Consider the following 24,761-nt stretch of genomic DNA (forward strand, 5'->3'; position numbering starts at 1 on the left):
GCGCGCCCCCCTCCCGCCTCCCCCTCCGACCCGGGGGGAGAGCGGACGGCAGCGCGGCGCCGCCGCGGGCTCCGCGGGGGCCGAGCTTCGGGAAGCAGCTCGGCGGCCGGAGCCGCGACGACCCCGCCCCCGCCGGCGCCGCCACGTTTCCCGCTCCCCGGCCGGAGGGGGAGAACTACAGCGCCCAGCATGCCCCGCGCGTCCCGCCCCCGAGCGAGGGCTGCCCCGCGCCTCGGGGCGGGCGGGCGCGCGGGGCACGCTGGGGCTGGTAGGCCGCCCAGCGCTCCGCCTGCCGGGAGCCGCCGTTCTCGGGCGCGCGCCCCTGCAGCTCGCCCCACGCGCTGGGGCAGGTGAGGGCGCGCGGATCCGGAAACGTGTCCGCAGTGGGGGAGGGGAGGGGCGCGGCGCGCCCTCCGCCGGAGCGGGACGGCGCGGGCGGGGTCGTCCTCGCCTCAGCCCCGCCCCCGCCGCCTCCCCTCCCGCGCCGCCTCCGCGGGGTGAGCTGGGTGCGCCTGTGCCTTTAAGCCCGGCCGGACGCCCGGCGTCCGGCGCCTGCGCAGAGGGGCCGTGACCTCGCTGCCTGCCGGCGCCGCCGGTGACTGTTGGGGCGCCCCCACCCCCTCCCCAGCCCCCGGCGGCAGCGCCAGGCTCCGGCCCCACTGCCGGGCCAGCGGCGGCGGCGCGGGCGTTGCCATAGCGACACCCCCCCACACACACACACACACTACCACCACCACCACCACCCCCCCCCCCGGCCGGGACGATGGAGGGGCCGGCGGAGAGGGGCGGCGGGCCCGGCGCGGAGGGCTCGGCGGGGGTGATCACGGAGATCCGGGCGCCGGGCCCGCGGCCGCTGCGGCTGCTGGAGTGGAAGGTGTCGGTGGGGGCGGCGGTGCAGATCGGGTCGGTGCTGGCGCTGTGCGCCCCCCCGCCGCCCGCCCCGCGCCCCGCCGCCGGCCCCGCCGCCCCGCCGCCCGCCGCCAGCGGCGCCAGCACCCGGCCGCAGCGGGCCGGCCCCGAGCGCAAGCTGAAAGCGGAGCGGCCCGGCGTGGTGCGGGAGCTGTGTGCGCGGCCCGGACAGGTCATCGCGCCCGGGTGAGTGCGGGGCCGGCGGCGGGGGGGCGGCTGGCGGCCCGGGCAGCCTGTCCCGGGACGCGGGTTTCGCGCTTCTTCTGTGGGGGCCGGGCCGGGCCCTGCTCCCCTGCCCGCCCTGCCTCCCCAGCGGGGCGGCTTGCGCCCGGCCCGGCCCCGGGGCGCCGCGGGGAGCGGGTACCCGCTGGGGCCGTGCCGCCTGCGCGACCGGCGCTCCCCATCCCCTCGCTGCCGGCGCGGGGTGGGGGGAAGGCGGCACTGCTTTCTCCTCAGCTCCCAGTGGTCGCAGGCGCTAGCCTGCTCCTGTGTGTAACAGGAGCCTTGTCCCGTCCTTAAGCTCCGCTTCCCCTTCACGGCGGTTGGTGTGGATCGCAAACCCGTGCCTTGCTCTGGTCTGCGTCTCACAGCCGTGTAACTGCCGGCAGGGAAGGGCCCTTCCTCCGAAGCTCTGCGCTGGGAAACGTGCGGGAAGCAGCCGTACGAGGAGGAGGAGGAGGCCGGGGAGCTGCAAGAGACCATGCTCTAGTCCCCTGTTTCAGAGCCGAGTCCTTCGCTATGAGCTCTGCCCCAGAGAGCTGGGCGAGCCCTTTGCGTGTTTCTGAAAACTCTTACTGGCAAAACTAGTTGGAAATACTTTTTTTTTTTTTTTTTTTTTTTAGTTTGGCGGTTCGCTGTTAGGTTGGTGCAAAACTCAGGTAGCAAAGGGATCGTTTCCTGCTTGATAGGAGGAATTTTAATGGGAATCAGCGCTGCGGCAAGGCGTTTTTAAATTACTGGATGCCATACATACAATATTGGCAGCCTAAATGCTTTTAATACTGTAGATGTTTTAATGTATAAGGCTTCACAAATATAAATGAGATGGTGTAATTTGAACTTTCAGAAGAGCCAGGGATTAAATGAGAGAGGTTTTCCGTAGTTTAACAATGGCTTTGTCTTGATAAGACTGGGTGTTGGTCAACTTTTAAATTCTTAAGTGGCTAATAGTTACATAGGGCCTCTCGGGTTTCTAGGTTAAATTGGGCTAATAGCTTGCTACCCTGTACTAAAAGCAGATTTTTTTTCTCAACAGGAAACCATTGAAACACTCTACTTCCTCTGTTTTATGACAGCAAGTTATTTTCTTTTATTGCAGTTCTCTTGACTTTTGGGTGGGTGCAGCCAGGCCTAAACTTTCTTGATTGAGAATCACCAGCATATGCAAAGCATCTGTGTATGGGGGTGCTCTCAAAGGTTCAGGGGGGAAAAAAAATCCAATTCTTTTTTTATCAGTCAGTAATACAAGGTGCTACAGAGGAGATATAAGCTGTGTTTTTCTTGCTAAAGAGAGTATTATTCTTTCTGAGATAAGACTGTGGCTTTCCTCTTGTGCCACATCAGTGTTCTGCTATTGCATCTGTTGCAACATGGACAATCTTTTAATATCTGATTTAGAACAAAGGTACCATAAATGCTAGGTCAGACTAAAAACACCTTAAAAATACAGACTAAAATTTTAAAACACCATATGTGTGATGAAATTCATCTTGATAGTGCTGAGTAGAAGGGGAGATAAAGTTATCTTGTTGTCTTTTCATTATGTTAGCAAAGCACTTGGGAGGAAAACCAGAACAAAAAAGATTTTTAAACCGTAAATGTAAACAATTTAAAATGTGCTGGCTCTGATGTAGCAGTATTTTAGGTTTAGCTTTTCCCAATGTAAACTTCAGGACTCGAATGCACCAATTTTTATACAATGCTTTTATTGGATGTCTCTAGTCTTGATTCACTTGATTATAATTAGCAAGTCCTTGCTTTGAGACAATTAGAAAATTGTTGTTCTTGGCTTCAAAAACATTTGTATCTTATACTGCTAAAAGTTAGTTCTTAATATTGACCATTGCTGGATGTTACACTTCTGGAATTCTGACTTTTCAGCGTGCATTTTCTGTTGCATGCTGTAATGGTATTTACTGGGTGGATGTAAAAGAAAAGTTCAAGCAAAGAGGTAGAAGCAGCATGACCTAAGGGTAGTAGAGGTGGTCAGCAGTTGGAGACACAACTGCATTTCTTTGGTCTACTTAAAAGTTTTTTTGGTGAGCATTTAATCTCTTGCCTGTGGCTTCCCATTTTGTGGAATGAAAATAATATTTCACTACCTATCAGCAATATTTAAATACACATTAAGGTTGTGCGGTCTTAAAATACAAGTGTGATTAAGGTAGGTAACATAGCTGAAATTTATTAAGCCTCTCCCGAAGATAAACTTTTTTTTAAATCCAAACTATCCAGGGTGGTAGGTGCTGTTTGCTGCCTTCAAAAAAGTGGGTTTGGTCAGTTTAACCCTGAATTATCTATAAACCAAAGATATGTGCAAGTATTTGTCAGGCACTTAAACACTGTAGAAATACTGTTTCTATTAGAAATATTTTTCCTTTTCATTAAAACATGAGAACATAAGTTGATTAAACCTTTTTATTTGAGGATAAATAATGTGACTGGCTAAGTTTTTTTTATGTTGATTTGGTCACCATTATTTCCGAAAATAATGACATCTTTTAACACAAGTCTCTCCCTCTTAAGAAGATACATTTCTAACTTTTGGTTATTTTTCTTTTATATCAGACATGAGAGGAAATGTTTCAGTATATGAAATTAATTTCCCACATATATAGCACTTAATTTTCTTGTATTTAAGTTTGATTACTCACTTTTTGGCATCGACAGTGGTGTAAACTGTCCACAGGGGAGAGGATGGTATGGGGTGGGGGTGACAGTCTGAGGCAGGCAGGAGGTGGCTTTTGCTTATACTAGCAGAGGTAGGCTTGCATCAAATGTCAAACTGGGACTGGAGAGAGGAAGGTGTTTGACCTGTTAGGACTGTAAATAGCAGGGATGACAGCAAGCAGTTAATGAAAAGTCTTTGATGTTAATGAAGCATGATTTCTATGGGTAGCAACAAATGTCAAAAACTGCTGCGCTGCTTTGTGTATTATTAATGCCAGTTACCCACCAAGGTTAATCATTCTGAAGCTGCTACAGGTATGTCAAGATCTGGGCTGGGTCAGTATTTTGTTCTATGTGAAAATTTACATAAGCGTTTCTAGTATGAAACGATTGTCCCCTTTCAGGCCCTACTGATGGGATAGGCTACTGAAAGTCTATTGTTTGGTTCACATTAGTAGAACCTTCCAAAGTATTTATTACCTGTACATTTAAACTGGGTATCTTTGTGTCTTACTACACGGCTTTAACAGCTAAAACTTGCATTCTTCTACAGAACATAAAGTATGTAAGTGTTGTAATAAAAATCTTGTTTAAACCTATCTGGATTCTAGTGAAGCAAAACTTGTATTTTCTCTTTTTGGAGAAGATAGCAGGAAAGAGGTGGGAATTTGTTCTCTAAAACTATAGGATTTTATGTGTTGTTACTTGGCATTTTTTTTGTATCAAAAACTTGATTATATATTTAAAAAATGTATCTTCCTTTGGTTATCTAATGTCATAGAGCCTCAGGGCCTAGTTTACCACCTAAGATGAGGACACTTAACCCTGGGCCCCAGTACCTTTCATCTTAGAGTCTTCAAGGGGAATAAAATGCTGATGAATTACAGTTTATTCTGAAGTGATGACACTTGTAATAAACTACAGGAAAAACAACTTGCTGTTTCAGTTAGACACAAATGTTTTCATAAATATCCTGTCAAATATTTAATGAGCTTATTAGAGCCTACAAAAAAACCCTCATTGCCAAACACTGAGGATTGTTGAATAACACTTAACAGACCCAGCTTACTACATCTCTCACCTAATTCCTTTTTACCCTTGGATTCATTCCATTTTTTTTTTTTGTAGTAAGTTTTGGTATGCATCTTTCCAACCTTTACCCTCAGTAAGTTTGCAGACGACACCAAGTTGGGCAGGAGTGTTGATCTGCTCGAGGGTAGGAAGGCTCTGCAGAGGGACCTGGACAGGCTGGATCGATGGGCCAAGGCCAACTGTATGAGGTTCAACAAGGACAAGTACCGGGTCCTGCACTTCGGCCACAACAACCCCATGCAGCGCTACAGGCTTGGGGAAGAGTGGCTGGAAAGCTGCCTGTCGGAAAAGGACCTGGGGGTGCTGGTTGACAGCCGGCTGAACATGAGCCGGCAGTGTGCCCAGGTGGCCAAGAAGGCCAATGGCATCCTGGCCTGTATCAGAACTAGTGTGGCCAGCAGGAGTAGGGCAGTGATCGTGCCCCTGTACTCGGCACTGGTGAGGCCGCACCTCGAATACTGTGTTCAGTTTTGGGCCCCTCACTACAAGAAGGACGTTGAGGTGCTGGAGCGTGTCCAGAGAAGGGCAACGAGGCTGGTGAGGGGTCTGGAGAACAAGTCTTATGAGGAGCGGCTGAGGGACCTGGGGTTGTTTAGCCTGGAGAAAAGGAGGCTGAGGGGAGACCTCATCGCTCTCTACAACTACCTGAAAGGAGGTTGTAGCGAGGTGGGTGTCGGTCTCTTCTCCGAAGTAACAAGTGATAGGACGAGAGGAAATGGCCTCAAGTTGCGGCAGGGGAGGTTTAGATTGGATGTAAGGAAAAATTTCTTTACTGAAAGAGTGGTGAAACATTGGACCAGGCTGCCCAGGGAAGTGGTTGAGTCCCCATCCCTGGAGGTATTTAAAAGACGTGTAGATGAGGCACTTAAGGACATGGTTTAGTGGGCATGGTGGTGTTGGGTTGACGGTTGGACTCGATGATCTTAGAGGTCTTTTCCAACCTCAATGATTCTATGATTCTCTGAACCTGTTTCCTGTGTATCTTCCTCCTGCCCTCCTTCCCATCATATACTGTGATACTAAGGAAGCCTGCTTTTTAATGCATCTGTCTTGTGTTTGGCTGAATTTAATATGCTCTAAATGAGGGGTTTGTCCTTCATTGCCTTCTTTTTCTCTTCTTTCTAGTTCTCTAGCACCTAACAAGTTGGGAGCTTACACTATAGCTAATAGTGCTGAATGGTAGAGTACAAAGTCTCTCTTCTTTATGTGGCTGGCTGTTTTCACAAAACTTGTAGGAAGTCATACCTAAGAGAATCAAGCTGCTCAGTCAGGTCTGGTTAGAAACGGGCATCAGGCTCAGAATTTAGCAGTGGTGTGGTTGTAGCAGACTTGTGTCTGCAGTTCTTCTCGGTGCAGCTTCCTTAGGCCATGGTTTCAGCTTCCTTAGGCCATGGTTTCATGATTGCTTCAGGCTAATATGAGAGTTCGCTGGAAGGGGTGCTCACAATTCTGTGCACCTCCAGCTTGCATTGAGTTGGGTGTTGGAAATCATGTAGCTAAAGATGGCTTGGTCTCTCTCTTTTTTTTTTTCCCCCCCCTCTCCTTTCCATCCTTCCCACCCAATGTCCTGTGAAACAGTCCATACTGATCAATTCCCTCATTTTGCTTAGTTGCTGCAACAGGAGCGTAGTGTAGGGAAAGGGAGGGTGATTTATGCTTTCAGCAGTAGCCTGTATTTAGGTCAGATCAAAGTGGTTGTGTGAATGCCAGTAGAGTCATTAGGGGGATAAATGACATGTTGACATGGGGAGATAACATTATTGAGGTTGTATGTGTCCCATAAGGCATTTTGTATGATAGTCTTTAGTAACACATTACTTTTATCCTTATAAGGTTTCTCCTAAACTAGGGGATTTTCTGCTCTGCATTCTTATAATAAGTTGCTCATTGTATTTGAGCTCAAGGACTTTGCCACTGTATGTGAGCGTATGCAGAATCCCATGGGCCAGCAGGCAGTGAGATAGCTCATGGGGCTATTTTATGCGTCCTGTTGTAGAACTACAAGTTGGTTATAGCTCTCTTTAAAAAGTGTGTATGTTTGTAGATGTCTGTGCTGGAAATCAATTTTGCTTTTACTCAAATTGTAATGGAGTCTTATTTAATTGCTGTCTAGTTTCTTTACTGTATTTTTGAGCTTTACTTCAATACTAGAGTTGTTTAGAAAACCATTGTCTTTTTCAAAGGCAAATATGCATGTTATTTCTTCTCTGAAACTGCCACATGGTTTTCCTTAATTATAAAATAAATAGTCTTCTAAAGAGAAAAACGTATGGACAAAAAGTCTGACTGGAGGACTGGAATAAGACCTCTAATTTTTGTGCTGCACAATACCTAGCCCTTTGAATTGTAAGGGATTGGAAAAGTTTGAGGAAGGAAGAGAGAGACAAGACTTGTTTTGAAATGTCTTAAAAGTTTCTATCTTGACCTAAGAGGTTTTTTCCTTCAAGAAATCTTAGTAGTACAACTTGCATGCCTGGCTGGACCTTTCTGATTTGATGACTGCGTGTTTGGTGTTAACTTAAGGGCTGACCCTAGTAGGGATCCCAGCTGTTCGGATTTTCAAAGTCAGTCTTACCCTGAGAAGACTCCCCTTAGGTAATTTGATAACCCAACATTTGAACTCACTAAATAAAAATGAATATGGGGTGATAGTATTGCAAATTCTTAAACATCACCATAAGTATATAAAAATATTTCCAGTTGGGACTTTCTAGCCTGAAGGTTCAGTAAAGAGCTACCAGCCTTTCATTTTGGGATCTCTTTTTGAGAATGATAATAGACAATTCATTGAGAGTTGTCACTTATAAAATATTCTTACAAATATCTGTTTTGTGTAGTTAATGTTAATTAAAGGTTAATCTAAGGTCTTCTAGCACATGTGGATAGTTGAATTTGCAGCAGTTGCCTTTTAAAGTACATAGGAGAGCATAAAATTACTTCCTGGAAGGCAGGTAGTATTGCATTACAGGTTACAGTTCAAGGATCTTGATTATACATTTTGTCTAGGTTTTGTTTTGCTGAACCTAGACCTACGGAATTGGAAATCTCACCCTTGGACTGTAGGGGAAGGATAGATTCTGTCGCTAACAGGAGAGAGTTACCGGTCTTCAAAAGACTTTGGAAGATGGAAAGGTTCCACCTTTTTTGGTGTGGACAAGCAAGTGCTGCCATATATAATGTGTACTGTGAAACTTGGGTGAGAATTTCTCACCATAACTTGTAGGGTGTTACAACAGTGCTCAACAACCGTGTGTTTTCGTTCAGAATCTATATCCCTACTTCTAATAAATAAGTGCTGCTTGTCTGAAAGGATGAACCATTGTTTCCAGTCAGTAGAAACTACTTCTGTTGGCCTCAGACTAGCCTGTTGATGAAAAGGAATTAGCCAGAGTGAAATACATACGCCATTTGTGAGAGCACACTGTATCTTTTCTGATGTTTTCTGAAACACTGGTCCTATTGAAAGAAAGAAAAAAAAAAAGCCAATATAAAAACCTATTTTTGAAACAAAGAGCAAAGGTTTTGTGCTCTTTCCAGTGCAATGGGAAGGGAATTTTCCTTTAGTCATCTGATGGGACAGAAATGATTTAGGTTTAGGGTAACCGGGCTGATGCTAGATGAATGATATCTTGTATAAAGCATCAGAACCATCTAGATCCAGAAGGACTTTTTTACTTTGTGCGTTACTGTGTAAAAGGTGGCAGTATGCCATGTAGATTACTTCTTACAAACACATCAATTTTTTATAGTATGTCCTTTTTTAAGGAAAGGATGGGATATTGCCAAGCCACTACTTCACTGATAATCTTTTAAAAAAATTGCCTTTCTACAAATGTTTTGGGAAAAACTGTAGAACAAGGCATTGATTTAGAAATTTAGAGTAGAACTGAATAATGCCCATTGGTTTGTATCGTAGTGCTTCCTAGTTTAAAAATTACATTTAAAACTTTGCAGCATTCGGCTGGCATGTAAGGCAAAAGGTCTCAGTTCAAGCTTAGTGGAGTGAACTGTGTGAATCCCCATTCACAGGAGAGGGTGGGTGAGCAGTTCTAGCCAAGGAAGGCATCGCTAAACAAGAAGGGAACTTAATTAACTTACCAGGTAACTTTACAGCTATTTATAATACTTCCCCTTTATATGCTGAGCAGCCTTCTAAAGTGTTGTGCTCTGTTTTTGGAGTGTGTGTCGGGATTCTGGGCTCACGTGATGCTGTTGGGTGTCCCGACAGCATGTGATGTCACGTGGCTGTTGCCAAATGTGAAGCAGCTGCTCCTTGGTTTGAACACTGCTGTGTAACTTTACGGTCTTGTTCACAATTGCTTTTAAGGGTGTTAAGAGTTATTAAGTTTTCCTATATAAGTGTGTCCATTTGGCTTGACAGCAAGTCCCAGAGGAAAACATATGCAGAAGGTAGTGTCAAGATAAAAGTTTGCCTCAGTATCCAAAAAGGGAAAGGAGGGGAGGAAGCTGTTAGACTTGAGGTTTCTGCATCCTGTGGTAAGCCTCTTCCCATTTTATTTGTTGTTTGGAAGTAACAGACAAAGGGACTGTGATTGCTTAAGTGTCTTGTTCTAGTGGAGAAGGTGATGAAATGTGTGGAGAAGGTGTAATGTTCTCTGTTAATAGTTGCAGCTTTCTAAGGCAGAGGGGAAGAGATCACAGGATCCTCCCAGATTTCTTATGCAGAGGAAGAAGCAAGAAACACGTATATAGCTTTGCTGCCAGCTCTGTGTGTGTCAAACTGTCTCTTTCTAAGTCATCTTTCTCTGCTTTGGTGTCCAGACTGTTTTGATGTTCATCTGTAGCTGTTTAGATGTGGGCCTGCAGTTGCAGAAGGCAAACCAAATCTGTTCAGGTAATCACAGATGATCTTGGCTTGGGGGTAGGAGGAATGCAGTGGTAAGTTGGTCTGAGATAAGGAGAAATTATGTGCCTTTACCAGAAGGAGAGGTGGGGGATTTGAGAAGGTGTACGCCTGAAAAGAAGGAAAAGGAGTCAGAGATGGGATTAGTCCAAGACTGTTGTCACCTGGCTTTGCAGCAGTTCAGCTGTGACTACTGTTCTTCAGTAACTGATGTGAAAGTTGAAGTGTGGTTTGAGAAAACTGCAGTTTTAGGTTAATTATTGTTCTGTCAATTAGGAGGATGTACAGTCACCACTCTGCCACTTCAACTTTTTGGATAAATGCCAATTAGGTTGGCAGTGTTCATCATATATATGCCATGTATAGATTTGGATGACTTAGGTTTTTGATCCTGCTGTCAGATGGATGTTACTGAACCAATGAACTTGTCTTGAAGTACATGTGCTAAAAAGCTACACTTAGTGGTTTAGAAAATGGATCCTGGGATAATGTAAGCTTTGAAAAATGTTTCCTTTGAAAGCTGCAAGTAGATTTTCTTAGGAGCTGTACCATGCCTCATTCTTCCCTTGCCAGCTTTTTTTGTGAGTGAAGTAGTTTTCTTTTTTTTAAACCCATATCACTTACTGCTTTTGCCCTGTGATTCTTATACAAGCAGGTGCTGATGGCAGTGGATTCGTGAAATGCTGAGAGGGGAAATCATAAAAAAATGAAACACCTTCTTTAGTGTAACAATGAAAATCCTGGGTATTCATATTAAAACCACAGGTACGGTTCACTGTTTTTAAATCTGGACATGTTCTTAAAGTTACTATGTTTTAACTATTTCAGAACATCTTTTATACCCTGCATAATTCTTACTTTTCTAAGACGTGTTATGTGGTAGAAGGAAGCTGGCTATAATATGCATTATGTTTCCAGCTGTAACTGGCATCTGTTAGACTATTGCCATGATGTTTGTGTGTAGAATTTGCAAATACCTCTTAGATGCTGTCAGCAGTTTGAAGTCCCATGGGGCTTTTCCGATAATGTTTCTATGGTTGGTGTAAAGTTCTAATGTTAAGTGTAGTCAAGGAGTCAAAAGACATGCATTCACTTTGGTTTTACTGTTACTGCTTCAAGTGATAGTCATCTCTTCAGTTAAGAGAACGTAACCTGTGTGTGAATGCAAAAGTAACTTTCCAGTCTTTCTGGCCCTGCGCTGTTAGATGCAGTTCCTCGACTCTCAACCGGAGTTGTGCTGCAAGTATTTGGGAGGTGCTGCATGACTGCTAACACTGTGGTTGGAGAGAGGTGGCAATAGAAACGCAAATACATAAAACAGGAATGTCAGTAGTTGACAGTAATGATGGGGGGCACGGACTGCAGAACCGTTTGCTGCTTCAGTGAATTTCTGAGATGTGACAGCCTATTTTCTTCTGTTATTGTTAGAAGTACCACTTAATACTAAAGAAACAAGTTAGAAAGACGTGAGCTCTTAACTCCTTACTTTTGAATTCATTCTGTATAAATGTCATTGTTTTGAGGGGGTTTTATGTTAAAGTATGGAGAACTATATTCTTACCTTTTAAAAAAAAAAAAGGTAGTTTTGAATTCTCCCAAATAATATGATTTTAGTTAAAAATGTTCTAAATAAAATAAATTCTGAATCATCTTTGGAGGATTTACAAGATTTTATGTAAAGGGCACTGCAAACTGTTTTGGGTTTTTTGTACCTTTTTATTGTGCATTGTTGACTTTTAACAGTGGCTTTTTGAAACAAGTAAGAAGCTGCCCATAGATGTGTGCATGGAAGGTGGGAGAGGGTTACCTCCTCTCTTGTAATGTCAAACTCTTCTCCAGAAGTAAATGAAGATGCTTCTTAAAGGCTTGCAAATCATGGAAATAGACTTACTTCATGCTTAAGATGTCTTTTGGATTATAAATAAAATCCAGAAACTCTGGGTCTAAGTTTCTCTTGGCATTCATGACTTGCATCTAAACCTGAACAGATATCTTGCCTGAAAAGGAGAAGAAAAATCACTTTTCAGCTTTTCTGTTCTAAAATGTTTTGAAGTTCACACACATTTTAACTCATAATTGTGAATAGTTTGTGCTTAACAGGAAAAAAAAAAACCTCAAGTCCCATGATTTCCCTGTTAGCTTTGGAGAGTTGAGATGATGCCTTGAAGTGTGAACTATGCTTTCTATGAGCTACTGCTCTCAGCAGTTATTATATAGTAGTTGTAATGGCAAATGTGTCATTACCCTGATGTCTGCATCATGCTAGGATAGGGCATGGGTTTTAGGGTTTTTCTTTGTTTGGTTTTTTGGGTTTTATCAAAATGGCTGACTTGGTTGGGTGAGGCCTTTGTGGCTCACACGTTTGAAATACAGCCTTCTCTGCTTGCTTGTCTTTGAGTGTAAGTCAAGTGGCTTCTGTAGAGAACTGATGAGACAAGTTTCTTGCAACACCTAGAAGAGGCTGTAGGCCATGGGCTGCCCGTAGCAGCAAGGGCCATGTGTACTTGTCATCCTCGGTATTTTTTTTAATCAATTATTCAAGGACTCTCTCTGCTTCTTCACAGATATTGATGAGGGGTAAATAAATACAATGGTTAAATATCTAAGGAATTAGTTATTCTTATACATGGTGATTTCAAGGTGATTAAGGCTTTGAAAAATCCTTGCTACGGAACTGGAGTACTATGTAACAGAGGCTGTGGTTTGATGTAAATTGGGCTTGAGGGCTCTTTGTAGTGGTTCTAAATGCTGCAGCCACATACCACAAAATGTGTTCTGGTATAAGCTAACAAAAATGTCAGTGTTTCACAAATTTGAGTAAATTATACTGTAGAAGCAGGCTTTAAGTTGAATCATCTGTCTGCCGTTCTAGTCTTACGACAGCTACAAGATTGTGTACTCATATATGTTCTAGATCAGTTGGTTGATTCAATAATAGTTGGTATTAATAATCATTGATCTGATACGTGTTCATCTGGTATTTTTACCCCTTGACAATTTGCCAATAACACCCCCTTGAGCATGTTGCAGAACCTGGGGGCGGCTTTTGTTCACCTGTACATCAGAATCTCATTTTGCTGCATTAGTATGGTTTTGCATCTTCTGATGCTAATTGCAAGGGCATATGGCATCAGATTGAGGACAGCGGCTTTCAGTGATCACAATGACAACTTGGGGTATGTGACTCTTGTGGTATTTGATACCTTTCTCTATCCCAAACTGATCTGAGGAAACCCAGCAATCTCTTGGCTTTAGACAGATACCCGTGAGATACAAGCAAGTGGAGGGCAGTAGCTACGTTTTGTAACTTTTGTCTGTTTTACCATTCACACATTTGGAAAATTGCACTATATTTTCTATGCCAGTGCATGGTTCCTTGAAACAGACTTCAAGATAATAAATAAAACTTATGTCTCCATGGCATGGAGATGTTCAAGCTAGTCTTGAACAGATAGCATTTGTCTTGCCTAACAAAGTGGCCTGGTTACTGTGGGGAGAAAATGCAAGTTGTTGAAACTGCCTCTGTCCTTCCCTAGTCTTAGCCCTGTTTGTAAAAACATTTGCACCATTGATCTCTTCCCATCAGTCACCCTTGTTGGACTCCTCTGTCGGCTGCTTTGACTCTCTAAACCCAGCAGCAAACCTGGATAGGGCTGGTCAGTTCTTCTACCTCCCAAGGTACTGAAATAGTCCTTTCTGGAAGTGTCAAAGAAAGGGGGTGGGCTTTCAGCGGAAACATGAGGGTAGGGGGGGAAAAAGAAAGTAAGCCATTGCCTTTCTTTGGCAGCAAGCCATTGGAACAGTTGCCTCTGGAAGTGGAGCCAAGCTGTAATAGAAAGCCATGGCTAACGTACACTCAAGTTAGACTAGTTCTGGATAACTGAGATAACATGGTAACAGATAGGTTATGCTGGGTACCCTTAAGGGACAGCTCTTTGTAGTTTTCTTCAGTAAAGCTATCTCATGGCCATTGTACTCGTGTGCTGCAGCTGGACGACCCCCCTGGCTGCAGGTAGATGTTCTCCTCCTTGATAAGCTAGCTGAAGACGTTCTTGCTCCTGTAACTCCTGCACTTGCTGCCATCATTCTTCGCTGCTGGAAGTGTTAGGTCATGCTGAAAAAACAGATTTAAAAAATAATAAAACCTTTAGGGGATTGCTTTTTGTTTGCAGTGGGTTCACTTCAGTGATACAAGTTAACTGGTTGCTACAACTGAGTAGCAGCAAGTTGTAGCATATATATAACTTTGTACTGGCTTTTCCAGTGTAATTAACCTACCAGGAACCACAGCCGTGGTTGCACTTGATACAAAGTTGTTACACTTGGAGTCAGCGCTAATGACCAGGCTTTAGAATTAGCAAAGGCATTGACTTACTCTGTTCATAAAAGCAAAATGCTTGGATTTCATGAAAGCTTTCCTATTCTTTTTTTTCTTTCCCATGCTGCTGATTGAAAGCAGATATTGTTAAAAGACTTGTTTTAGAAACAGTCAAAATGTGTACGTGTGGAAGTGCTGGGAGAACAGTGACGGGCTTATGGTCATCTGCATCCTGAGGCCATTAGTAAATGTCTGTCCCTATCCATGATCATTGCAACAAAAATAAAATTTTGCTATAATGGCACACCTAGTGTCTCTGTTTCTTATTTACAAGCACATCTGGAAAGAATGTGAGTAAGATCCTAGAGTGGGTTTCCTTATTTACTTGTTCAAGTTTCACTTAAATCCCATTGTATTCTGGTACTTAAAAGAAACCACATGGGCAGTTCGATGTCCTGTTGCAGTCCCTTGGCTATCAGGGTGGGTATTGGAATGGTCTACCCCCTCCACAGCCACCCCGCAAAAAACCATGTGCCTTTCACAGCCCGACAGCTCTTCCCCAGTACCTGGCTCACTTGCATAGTTGTGACAGTTTGTAAAACTGGAAAAAGATTTTGCATCTTGTGGCCGTTTTCCTTGGAATGTTATTGTTGAAGTAGCCGATGAGCTCTGCTTATTACCAAGTGGGTCCTGGAGAAGTTTGGGGAGAAAGAAGAAGATGCTGTTAATGCTGCCAGCAGTAGAATGTATGGTAATTCTTCAGATTGGGGTGGGGGCGGGGGGATATCTGTTTCTTCTCTCCAGAAATGGAGTGGCTCTGTTCTTTAAGCGAACTTCAGTCATGACCCAGAGAAAAGAACAAGCAGAAACCTGAACCCCTATTTGGTATATACAGCCATTTAAAAATAGACATGCACACTTTGATTCGGCTTGCTCTTGTCTGATAATTGTCTTGGATCTTGGCCATTATATTTTGAAAATCCCTCACTTCAACAGTAAAGGCAGTGTTTCCAGTTCTGAAATTCACAAAAGTCATTTTACTTGAGTTCCATGCTTGTTCTTCCACAGTATATTCCCTTTTAGTAATTAAAACATAAGTGCTAAAATTTAAGTGAGTAAAATATTTAAGTAGGCTTAAGCCTTAGTAGCATTCAGGCCTTCTTTCTGCAGCATTAAGTAGTATGTGGGTTGTTTGGGTTTTTCCCCTGGGAGAAGTCTGCTTAAAATCCTGGCAGGTGTACTTGAAACCTGACCAGCTTGGTTGTACAGTGCTCAGAAGTTCACTGGTGCTCTTGGAGTTCTTCCTCTGTCCTTTGGGTTAAACATTGTCACAGAGAATGGTATGACAGAGGGCTTGGTATCATGTACTTTTTATCTCCAGTAAGCACCATAAAATTAGGTGTTCTGGACATATTTAAATGTGCAGGGGCAGAACTGATATTTAGCAGTGCTGTTTAGTATGTGATAAGGTATAGAGGTGTTGTTTAGGAACAATATCGATGAATAACTTAGAACTCTAATTTTCTTATAAGAATCTCTGCTTTGTTAAAATCAAAAGGATGAGATGATGTATACCTGTACATGAATGGAAACTCTTGCATGTCCTAATTTGAATCATACCTCAGCCCAAGAGTATACCGGCTCCTCTTGTTGCATTCCTGGAGTGTGACGTTACCTCAGATGCAAAGTAGAGAATGCCTGAAGATATTTTGGTTTCTAAGCTGGCATCAAAAGACTTTTCTCCTAAACTATTGAAAATCAATTAAATTGGTGTAAAAACTCAGTCATTGTAAACTCTTATGTACATTTCTGTAGCTCATATCGTGGGGGTTTTTTGGCCTTTTAGGTGTCTGTGTAATTTCAGGTTCACACACTGAACACAGATTGAAGATGAGCAATTCTGACACGGTCCTCAGTGTGAGTTGGTAGCCTAAAAAGAAGGAACGTAGTGATGAATCAAAGTAAAAGACAGCAAGACAGACATGTTGTCAAAGGGTGGGGGGAGAAGAAGAGTCAAATGAAGTAACGCAAATGTAGGGGGATGAGAGGAGAACTAAATAATCAAACAATGAATTGCCAATAGCAAAGGGCCACAAAAATAGCTTGTCTCTTATGCATTTCTTGTACAAAACCAAGACTGACTATTTATTATTTTTCTGTGAAATACATAACGTGTTTAAAAAAGGAGATCTGAAATGCTTACACAGGAAGAGGAAGTATAATTTTCAAGCAGATGATGACTGCCAGTGAGAAGGGAATAGATCTGCACTTTTGTAAATGGGAATACTGGTAGTACTGATGACTTGTGAAGACTTTTCTTTACATAAACCTGACCTGAATCTAGTTTTTACTCTCAGAGGCAAAAATCCTCAGCATGGACATCAACTGCAGTTTTGTTAGTAGAGTCATCAGTCTTCTGGTCATTGAGAAATGAATGACACACTGAAAGTAAGCAGTTGCAGGCATCATTTGGAAAGTGGATTTCCTTTTGGAATTCCCAAACACTTAATAGCCAAATATATGAATGAGATGAGCATGCGAAACAGTTTTTCTCCTGGTCCTGTCTGCTTATTGCAATGAAGATTTGAAGCCAAAGAGAAAACACTACAACAAGCTTATGAAAGAGCTTGGTTTTTTTTTTTTTTTAGCTGCTTGACTTTTTTATTTTTTTAAAATATTAGAGAGATGCTGCAGCTCATGGCCAGAGTTGGGGAAATTTTGTGGTAGCTGAACTATAACTACTTATTAGAGTTTAAAAAAAAAAGCTTAGTCTGAAAGATCAACTTCAACTGTATTGAAGAAAGTGGAAGAAGTCTCTTGTAATGACAGTTCAAGTAATTGAGAGAAAATAAATGATGATATTTTCAAGACCCTGAATTTTGAGAACTGAATTTGAACAAAGGAGTACTTCAGTTGGATCATTCACCTGAAAAGCAGACTTTGTCTTCTAAGCAGTTTGGGATAGTAAATGCCACACTTCTCTGCATTTCAAGCTCTAATTTCTGATTTGTTTTAGCCATTGTTTGGAACAAAGAATAAAATATCCTTTTGTGCATGTCTTTATTTTAAAATGTGGCAATCCAAGGCTTAAGGATCAAAAATTAAAATGTTTTTGCTTCACTCTTCTCGCAATATATGTTTCTCCCATGACACAAGAAAATAATAAACTAAGAAGAAATCATTACAGAACTCGTCCCCCTGTACTCAGCACTAGTGAGGCCGCACCTTGAATACTGTGTTCAGTTTTGGGCCCCTCACTACAAGAAAGACATGGAGGTGCTGGAGCGTGTCCAAAGGGCAACGAAGCTGGTGAAGGGTCTGGAGAACAAGTCTTATGAGGAGCGGCTGAGGGAACTGGGGTTGTTTAGCCTGGAGAAAAGGAGGCTGAGGGCAGACCTTATCGCTCTCTACAACTACCTGAAAGGAGGTTGTAGCAAGGTGGGTGTCGGTCTCTTCTCCCAAGATAGGGAGAGATATCCAAGATATCTCCCAAGAGATAGGACGAGAGGAAATGGCCTCAAGTTGCGCCGGGGGGGGGTTTAGATTGGATATTAAGAAAAATTTATTCACCGAAAGGGTTGTCAAGTGTTGGAACAGGCTGCCCAGGGAAGTGGTTGAGTCACCATCCCTGGAGGTATTTAAAAGATATGTAGATGTGGCACTTACGGACGTGATTTAGCGGTGGACTTGGCAGTACTAGGTTAATGGTTGGACCTGATGATCTTAAAGGTCTTTTCCAGCCTAAATGATTCTGTGGTTCTAAAGTTTCCATATTTGATTTCCATTACTGTGTAGCTCAGTAGCATATTAATGGAGAGTTGTATCTAATTGAATGTAAACTGTTTCTGGACAAACAATGCTTGTTTTGTTAATACACTGAACTTCTTTGCTAAACTAAGGTTAGAAACTGACATTAATATAAGTTTCTGTGACTTTTAAAGGTGTGAAATTGAATAATTTGAATACTTAGTTGGTGTCTTTTCCCCCATGTTGGGGCAAAAGCATGTATCTTAGGCAGCTGGCACTGACATCATAACCAGAAATTATTCTTTGAACTCTTTCAATCTGCAGTCGTCTAAGTGTCTGAAATCAACCTGCAATATAATGGAATGACTACATCTTTTTCAGGGGTGTCTTGGTGAGACTGGAAGGATGCAGCCATCCTGTTGTTATGAAAGGCTTGTGTGCAGAATGTGGCCAGGACTTGACTCAGTAAGTATTCTCAGCTCTTTTTTCCAACTTTTCCTTGCTTGTGATTAGGGATCCAAGCTCTTCCTTCTCTCATTTACTTCTTTGCTTCTCCATTCTGAGTCTTGGTAGTTGTGAATCATACCTATAAGGGTAACTGTGAAGTTGTAGATACTAGTAGGGAGGGAGAAGAGTATTCATGCTGCCTAACACAAGTAGGTCTACTTAGAGTGCTCCTATAAGGAAAGTTGAGACGGAGTTTCCTTCTAAAAGTTACATTTCAGCATAAAGCACTCTTCAACATTTGCTTTTAAAAAAAAAAAAAAAATCTATTGAGATTGGCTCATGAAATTGTTGCTTAAAGTTGAGTGGTCTGAATATATTAATTCTTGATCACATTATTAATAGTGTAATCATTTAATGAAGTATATTTCTTTATTGAAAAATTGCTGCTTGTAGGCAGGAATCAGTGTTCCTTGTGGATAAAACCAACACATGAAGAGGAAATAGGCAAGATCTGTGCCACTGTTGGAAAGTGTCTTAATTTACTTTTGCTATTTACACAAGGGACTTGTTTTGTCACCCTGAAATTTTCAAATACATGCCCTCTTTCTCCTTATTTGTCACTGTAATCACAGATACATTGTTTAGAACTATATTTCCTTTTAGCCATTACAGAGATTCGTAGCTAGGAATATGGGTGAATAAGATGCCACGTGGGTACTTGAGTTACAGTTCACGTTACAGATTTATGACTTAACTGTGCACGCTCTCTTTCTGTGGAGATAAATGTAGGGTAACTTACTACCTTAGGTACAAAATGTAAAGAGCATGCATACAGACATAAATTCTCATCACTGTGTATCCTACTTTGCTTGTTACGTACTCATAACTGAAGTTGAGAGTTGTAAGGTGTGTCAACAGTGACTTAATAAACCTGAGAGTTTTATCTGTGCAGGTGTAAAATAGCTGTGAGGTAATACCAGTCTCATTCATGTGACCTTGCTTCATTTGTACTGTGTCTGAATGGGAGCTAGCTTGTCTCCAGTGCTTTCAATTTAAGGCTTCAGAACTGTTTTCAATTTTTTCATGAAATGTTCTGCCATGGAACTAAAGGAATTTAAGCCTTAGGCCAAAAAGAAAGCAAATTCAAAAGATGATTGTATTTCTCTCTTGCTCTGTCTCATTGCTAATACAGTTGGTAAAGAGAATGTTGCTTATGCATATCAAATTACTAATTCAACAGCTGTTTTCCAAAATGGACTGTATAGTAGCCTGGATTTTAGAAATTAATGTTGCATGCTCACTTCATTTGGAAGGAAATGCTTTGGTTTCATTTTAATTCATACTCATTATTAAGAATTATTTTGTGAGCGTTATCCCATATACCAGCGCAAGTGGACTGAATATTGAAAATGTTATGCAAAATGTAGCCCAGGTAATGGTTGGATATAACTTTTAATGAAAAGTTGACTGTTAATATTTTGTAAACAAGTATTATTTGGCAAAACAACAAACCTAACAAAAAGTTAGTACAATAGCGAATATGGCTTTGCCTGCCCTGAATGAATACTTGATTTGAGGTTTGAATACAGTCACATCTAAATATTGCTATACTGCTGCTATTTCATTAAAAATCTAGATCAATTCAGGGTATGCAATGAATTCAGTTTTCTCAATTCATACTCCTCTACTTCGACGATGTCTTCATTTTATACAAAATGGCTTATACATCTGGAAGAATGTGTTAGGTCTGCTAAGCCTACATTAGAAGGCAATTCAAAAGCATCACTGCTTTTCTTGCTTGAAAAAAGCGAGTACAGCCAGTTCACTGCCAGCTTGTTGGGTGTTAGCCAGTGGTGCATCCTTTCTGTTAAACAATTCTTATGCTCATTCAACAAATGGTCTGAAAACAGTTCATCTTTTTCAAAGGCTCATTTAAAATACCATTCAGTGTTATATATAAGAGGTATTCTGAACTCTGAAGCAAAGGATGTAAGATGCTGAAATGTGCGTGTAAACTTTGGACAAAATGAAGTATCTGTCTTTCGTTTCTGGGTATCAGTGCTTCCAAACACTACGGTAGAGTAAAAGCATATCTGTCTGTGATTGTGTCTGCCTCAACACAGCTCAGTCACGTTTTTTTCCTCAGGAGCTTGCTTGCCATGAAGTGAAAACTGGGTGAAGTTTAACTGTGGCTATAGATCTGATACCAAATTTTGTCCTTGGTAGGACAGGTACTTGGGAGAATTAAAAGATGTGCATGTGTCACATAGGACAAAATTTGTACGGTAGTATTTTTAATATTGGTGAACCATAAATAATGTCTTTAAAAGTAGATATCAGAGTTCCCAACAAATTGATCTGTGTAAGCTGGAAGCTAGTGATACTGATGCTATGTGGGGTTACTTGGTCAATTTTCAAGGAATTTCATACTCGTGTGTGGACACACACGAACACTCTCTCATATATATGTATATGAGGATGATATGTATTCTGTATACATTAATATTTATCTGTATATACATGCATCTATATATCATATGGATATGTATACGAGTAAAACTGTATGTGTGTATAATATACACATAAATAAAATAAATACAGGCACACACATGTAGTACCTCATTCTGTTTGTGCCGAAGGGAAAAGCATGTATGGGGATTTTTTGGATGCTTTTCTTGAAGCAGCAGTCACATGTAAGTCACTCTGCTATGCGTAAAGAGTAACTTTGCCTATCCTTTGCTTAAATTTATTTCTTAGTGTGGCTTGGAGAAAAGTAGATAATTGCATGCTGAGTGATTGCAAAAAAAGGAAAGGAATACTTTTAAAATTAAATGGTTTGGTAGTTACACTTAGTTTATAACTGTTTCCTAATGCCAATCAATACATAGATGTCTGTTTCATCTTAATGTCATTTTTCATGAAATAATTATATGGAAGCATAACTAATTACAGTGACTTTTTGCAAGGTTTTTATGATGAGCTGCTTTGATCTCTATATCCATTTTGTTCAGTAACTTGCATTAACAAGAATTTGAAAGAGTGTATTAGTCAAAATAGCTGGTTTTAATCATAGGTTTTTGGTAGTGACTAGTTTGATACTACAGATTTTAGTGTGTTCAACTTTTCACTAAACTATTACTCTTTTGACGCTTTTTTTCCCTGCATGGTTAGGATACGAAGCAAGAACGGGAAGCAGAATGTGCCATTATCCACAGCGACTGTGTCTATGGTTCACAGTGTCCCAGAACTGAAAGTTAGCTCTGAGGTAAGTACCATCATGCTTGCTTTATTCATACCTTTCACTGTAGCTCTACGGTTGAGAAGCTTAATTATAGGAGTTTCTTCAATGTTGTATATACTTCATACAAAAAGTTTGGCTTCCCTTTGAAGAGGAATTTGGTGTTGAACATCAGCAGTCCACGGTTTTTGTGTGTTTACCCTAATGCAGTTTGATTGTTATCAGGTTTTATAGGGGTTTTTTTAGAGCTGTGCACTGAAAGGATGGCACTTCTGTGACCAGCCTGAAAATTTACTACTTTAATGTTTTTGTCTCTAAGAATGAGCAGTTTGTGGAAAGTTCAGTTTCCACTAGCTGAAATGTGTTCAAAGCTTACAGTGTCTTTGAAACCTAGCTTCACCCTTCACCTTGAAATTGGTCCCACTAGATATAGTAAAGCTAGTTTGTTTGCAACTTACCTGTATGTTAAATTTATTTCATTATTTTTCAAATATTCCATTCAGCTGAGTTATCAAAATACGCTTGTTCATCCCTCAGTTTCTTTAGAGGAAAAATCATTTTTATGTTGAAGATAAACATTCTGTTTATCTTCCTTACCAACTTGATCGGTTTTTACCTTTTTATGTTGCTGCTCACTTTTTTTTTTAACTCTTCAAAGAACACCAATGAGAATAAATGTGAAGATATAGGGAGCTAGAAGTGTCCTTATCATAGAGGTGCATTTCAAAGGGCAATTTGCACTTGACTCCTGCTTCTCCATAATGCTCCACTTAACTTTGCTTTTAAGTTTAGCTGTGTTGTGGGTAGCACTGCAGCTTGCTATCAGAAGTGGTTAAAGTGAACGCCGAGCTAAATGTGGTACTTTGAAAGTTTGTAAATATGCACAAGAGGAGTAAACTTCAACTCAGATTTACTGGAGTATAAGGTCTTTGATATCAGTTCCCACACAGAGCTACATAATTTAACTATTCATGTCTGAAGGCATATATTCTTTAAGCTCAAGTTGACAGTTATAATCATTTCTGTCATTAGCAGCTTCAGTTTTATACTCAGCTTAACGTTGTCAGCTGTATTGTGATAACTGATACGGAATTGCTGAACATAGCAGCCAAAGTTTTCAGACCCACTGATGAACTTGTCCTTTGTGTACTCCAAAGCTACTGCTATTTCCTCTCAAGACTCTTGGCCTTAAATTAATTTGGTGGTTATTTATTAAATTTGGAAGTTGTTGTGTTGAGTTTATAAATTTTAAGAGTTACTAGTGTCACAAAGATCTGAGATTAGACTTTGGGAATATTTTTTTTCTCTGTAGAAAAACTGCTGACAAAGCTGCCATCACTACAATTATGTTGAAGCATCATTTCTTATGCAGCTAGTTTGTAGCAAAACTTCTTCTCAAGTTTACAATACACAGAAGGCAATAAACCTATTTTCTTTTCTTTTCTAAGCTAAGCTTAGTTGTGAATATTTTGTTACAGCAAGCTGAGCAGCTAGGAAGAGAAGATCAACAGCGACTACATCGAAATCGAAAACTGGTGCTCATGGTAGATTTGGACCAGACATTGATCCATACCACAGAACAGCACTGCCAACAAATGTCTAATAAGGTAAGTATTTGGTGTTAACTTTCAAGGCAAAGTAACAACAGGAATATTTTGCTGTTAACTTCCAAGGTGAAGTAACAACAGGAATATTTCTAAATATTTAAATGATGGTTCTTTAAGAAAACATTCTGTGGTTAGGTAAAATTGTAGTTAAACAATAACAGAAAATGAAAACACGTTTTCTGAAATATGTTCCCCTTTTCTCCACATTTAAATTGATGGTTTTCTTTCTTCCGTTTATGCTTTCCTGCACTTTTCCATTCCAGTAACTTTAAGCGAGAAGTTTCAGGTAGCTGTTTTTAATCTCTGCTTTCCTTCCTCTACAATTCACAAGCTGAGTACTCAGTAATGAGACTCCCACCCCCCCCCCCCAAGTCTGAGGCGGATATAGTGAATTATTGTTCAAAGTCCTGTGTGTTACTACATCTGTCATTCCATGAATATGTCTAGTGATTTTTTTTTTCTTCAGTTTCATTTTTTTGGGGGGAGTTTGGGTGTTGCTGTTTAATTTCTTCATGAAACACTTGTCATTGAACTGATAGGGACTATTGGCTTCTAATATTTCCAATTTGGAAACTTTAAAACAAGAAGCACGTTGGAATGTGTCTACAGTGTCTTGTACAGGAGGATGCAAATTCAGACTCCAGTGCCATGCAAACTGCAGTTGCCTAGTTCCTCTTTCTTTCTTCTTGCCATTCTCATGTCCAATAGGTTCAGCATGGGTTCACACCTGCTAGCAAAAAACAAGCTGTAAATGTACTTTGCAATTGAGAGGAAAGGAAACAGTGAATATTCAGCTTAAAGATTAAAAAACCTTGTGTATTTGAAAGTCTATGTCTTTATCTATATAAATGCATATTTTGAAGAAAAACATTTTTTAAAAGATTTTGAGATTTTTAACTGGGATCTTCATCTGCAAACTTCCTTCCTGGTTTGTTATCTGATGGTATGTTTCCATAGACATAATATTTTTTCATCCAACGAAGTCTTTCTCTGAGCTCAATATGTACTGAAACTAATCTGAGTGAAGTTCACTGGGTAGTACTGATTGGAGTGAGATCCTGAACTTTCTGAGAAACTTCTCAAGTTGCTTTTTTCAGATTGGTTTGCCGTTAGTAAAGATTTGAATGAAAGTTACCTTGATCATAAACTCTTCAACAGTGCAGCTTCCTGCATTTGAAAAACTTAGTGTTGGACTGCTTGGCACAGAGCAAAAGATGTGCTTTGGATTTTAATCATCCACATAATCTTTGTGGCCGAAACTTGCTTTAGCCTAGTCAGACTGAATAAAAGTAGTGGAAGTGATGAAAGAGGGCACTTCTGAAATGCTGGCATTTTTGTTCGGTATTTTGATAATACAAAACATGCTTTTTCTTCTAGGGAATATTTCATTTCCAGTTAGGTCGAGGTGAGCCTATGTTGCATACTCGTTTGCGTCCTCATTGTAAGGAATTCCTGGAAAAAATTGCCAAGCTGTATGAATTACATGTTTTTACTTTTGGCAGCAGACTGTATGCACATACAATTGCAGGTGAGTAGTATGTTACATTTAACAATATTTATGTAATCAGCCTCCATACTCATATAAGTAGTTTTCTTTCTGTGGTTGTTTTTGAGTATTTGTTCTTTGTTTTGTGCAAAAACACTTCCTAA

At 41.2% G+C, this 24,761-nt stretch overlaps 1 protein-coding gene across 2 annotated transcripts in view; it reads left to right on the forward strand.

The window, feature by feature from the left end:
- Positions 1 to 1,010: 1,010 nt before the first annotated feature.
- Positions 1,011 to 24,761, forward strand: part of CTDP1 (CTD phosphatase subunit 1) — a 128,488-nt gene continuing 104,737 nt past the window's right edge. Inside the window, exons 1-5 of one of the 2 annotated variants that reach the window (XM_076330659.1) lie at positions 1,011 to 1,095; positions 18,201 to 18,284; positions 21,438 to 21,531; positions 22,983 to 23,111; positions 24,489 to 24,639. In XM_076330659.1, coding sequence (XP_076186774.1) covers positions 18,244 to 18,284; positions 21,438 to 21,531; positions 22,983 to 23,111; positions 24,489 to 24,639 — 415 coding nt within the window. In that variant the 5' untranslated portion in view covers positions 1,011 to 1,095; positions 18,201 to 18,243. Of the gene's footprint in view, positions 1,096 to 9,367; positions 9,388 to 18,200; positions 18,285 to 21,437; positions 21,532 to 22,982; positions 23,112 to 24,488; positions 24,640 to 24,761 lie in introns of those variants that run through there. The other variant, XM_076330660.1, reaches the window with a different exon arrangement.

The sequence above is a fragment of the Aptenodytes patagonicus genome, chromosome 2 (genome assembly GCF_965638725.1).
Source record: "Aptenodytes patagonicus chromosome 2, bAptPat1.pri.cur, whole genome shotgun sequence".
NCBI classification, from domain to species: Eukaryota; Metazoa; Chordata; class Aves; order Sphenisciformes; family Spheniscidae; genus Aptenodytes; species Aptenodytes patagonicus.